The 2,500-nt window shown below is 54.2% G+C and overlaps 1 protein-coding gene across 11 annotated transcripts in view; it reads right to left on the bottom strand.

Moving 5' to 3' along the window:
* LOC110519495 (adhesion G protein-coupled receptor E5) overlaps positions 1-2,500 on the bottom strand; it is a 237,587-nt gene that overhangs the window by 48,626 nt on the left and 186,461 nt on the right. For 5 of the 11 annotated variants that reach the window (XM_090195155.1, XM_090195156.1, XM_090195160.1 and 2 more), the window contains exon 3: positions 1,467-1,613. The exons of the other annotated variants lie outside the window; for them this stretch is intronic. In XM_090195155.1, coding sequence (XP_090051281.1) covers positions 1,467-1,613 — 147 coding nt within the window. The remainder of the gene's footprint in view (positions 1-1,466; positions 1,614-2,500) is intronic. 11 annotated transcript variants of the gene reach the window in all.

Genomic DNA, 2,500 nt, shown 5'->3' with positions numbered 1-2,500 from the left:
AAGCCGGCTCTACGCATCTGGTCTCCAGTGCGTCTCCTCGGGTCGGCGTACATGGCACCAGCCTTACGCATGGTGTCCCCGGTTCGCCAGCACAGCCCAGTGCGGGCTATTCCACGTCGCCGCACTGGCCTGGCTACAGGGAGCATTCAACCAAGTAAGGTTGGGCAGGCTCGGTGCTCAAGAGCTCCAGTGCGCCTGCACGGTCCGGTCTATCCGGTGCCACCTCCACGCACCAGCCCACCGGTGGCAGCACCCAGCACCAGGCTGTCTCTCCGTCAGCCAGGAGCTGCCAGAGTCGTCAGTCAGCCAGGAGCTATCTGAGCCGTCCTTCACTCCTGAGCGCTGCCAGAGTCACCCGTCTGTCCTGAGCCGCCAGAATCTCCCGTCTGTCCTGAGCCACCAGAGTCTCCCGTCTGTCCTGAGCCCCCAGAGTCTCCCGTCTGTCCTGAGCTGCCAGAGTCTCCCGTCTGTCCTGAGCCGCCAGAGCCGACAGTCTGTCCTTAGCCGCCAGAGCCGCCAGTCTGTCCTGAGCCGCCAGAGCCGCCGGTCAGCCAGGAGCAGCCAGAGCTGCCGGCCAGCCAGGAGCCGCCAGAGCCGTCAGCCAGCCAGGAACTGCCAGAGCCGTCAGCCAGCCAGGAGCATCCAGAGCCGTCAGCCAGCCAGGAGCTGCCAGAGCCGTCAGCCAGCCAGGAGCTGCCAGAGCCATCAGTCAGCCAGGAGCTGCCAGAGCCGTCAGCCAGCCAGGAGCTGCCAGAGCCGTCAGTCAGCCAGGAGCTGCCAGAGCCGTCAGTCAGCCAGGAGCTGCCGGAGCAGTTATTCACTCCGGAGCTGCCGGAATCTCCCGTCCATTCGGGACCCATGGCTAGGGTCCCCAGTCGGAGGTCGGTGGCGAGGGTCGCTCGTAAGAGGCCACGGGGGTGGTTGAGGAGGCGGACAAAAACTGTGGTGAAGTGGGGTCTACGTCCCGCGCCAGAGCCGCCACAGCGGACAGACGCCCACCCAGACCCTCCCCTATAGGTTCAGGTTTTGCGGCCGGAGTCCGCACCTTTGGGGGGGGATGGGGTACTGTCACGTTCTGACCATAGCTCTGTTGTTTTAGTTTTAGTTTTAGTATGGTCAGGGCATTGGGGTGGGCAGTCTATGTTTGCTTTTCTATGTTGGTTTTTGTGTTCGCCCTAGTATGGTTCTCAATCTGAGGCAGGTGTCGTTAGTTGTCTCTGATTGAGAATCATACTCAGGCAGCCTGGTTGTTTTTGTTTGTGGGTGTTTGTTTCCGTGTGAGTGTTTGGGCCAAACGGTACTGTTTCGGTTTTGTAGATTTCACTTTTATTATTTTGTTCCAGTGTTCAGTTGTGTGGTTTTGAATGAATCAATATGGACACTTACCACGCTGCGTTTTGGTCCGATCCTTACTCCTCCTCAGACGAAGAGGAGGAAAGTCATTACACACACACTTGAATACTCACCCTTACACTCCCCAGTGAGAGCAGTGGAGTTGACAGGCGTTGTGGATCTGAACCCAGGTTGACACTGGCAGTGGTAGCTCCCGATGGTGTTGAGGCAAGTGGCGTTGCTGCCACAAACCTGTGGTATCTTCTGGCACTCATTGAGATCTGAAGAGATGAGGACATATGGTGATAGAGCTGTGACTCACTAACCTCTCCTCCAGTGATTCCCTAACCTCTCCTCCAGTGATTCCCTAACCTCTCCTCCAGTGATTCCCTAACCTCTCCTCCAGTGATTCCCTAAAATCTCCTCCAGTGATTCCCAAATCTCTCCTCCAGTGATTCCCTAATCTCTCCTCCAGTGATTCCCTAACATCTCCTCCAGTGATTCCCAAATCTCTCCTCCAGTGATTCCCTAATCTCTCCTCCAGTGATTCCCTAATCTCTCCTCTAGTGATTCCCTAACCTCTCCTCCAGTGATTCCCTAACCTTTCCTCCAGTGATTCCCTAACCTTTCCTCCAGTGATTCCCTAACCTCTCCACCAGTGATTCCCTAACCTCTCCTCCAGTGATTCCCTAACCTTTCCTCCAGTGATTCCCTAATCTCTCCTCCAGTGATTCCCTAATCTCTCCTCTAGTGATTCAAAACCTCTCCTCCAGTGATTCCCTAACCTTTCCTCCAGTGATTCCCTAACCTCTCCTCCAGTGACTCAATACAGTCCACGTATTTGATGTATTTCAGAACTAAAGCAGCTGAAATAAGGAATGAGAGGCTTGATGATCAGGTTACCATTTGAATCAGCTGTGGTGATGTGGTACATCAGGGCAGAGGACTGTCTGGGGGTACTAGAGGAGAGGTTGGGGAATCACTGCTCCACAAATATGGCACAGAACAGAGAAGATATTGCAAAAACAAGCTAAACTGAGACCCGAGCCTTACACACGCTGTTGCTGTTTCTGATACATAAATACATATAATCACAATGAAACAATTTTTAGAGAATAATATCATTATCCACCCCTCCCCACCTACACATAGAATAATATCATTATCC

Source organism: Oncorhynchus mykiss, chromosome 13 (assembly GCF_057628025.1).
Source record: "Oncorhynchus mykiss isolate SJ-2025 chromosome 13, ASM5762802v1, whole genome shotgun sequence".
Lineage (NCBI taxonomy): Eukaryota > Metazoa > Chordata > Actinopteri > Salmoniformes > Salmonidae > Oncorhynchus > Oncorhynchus mykiss.
Note: the sequence above shows the minus strand (reverse complement) of the source record. Positions and strands in the feature narration are given on the sequence as shown.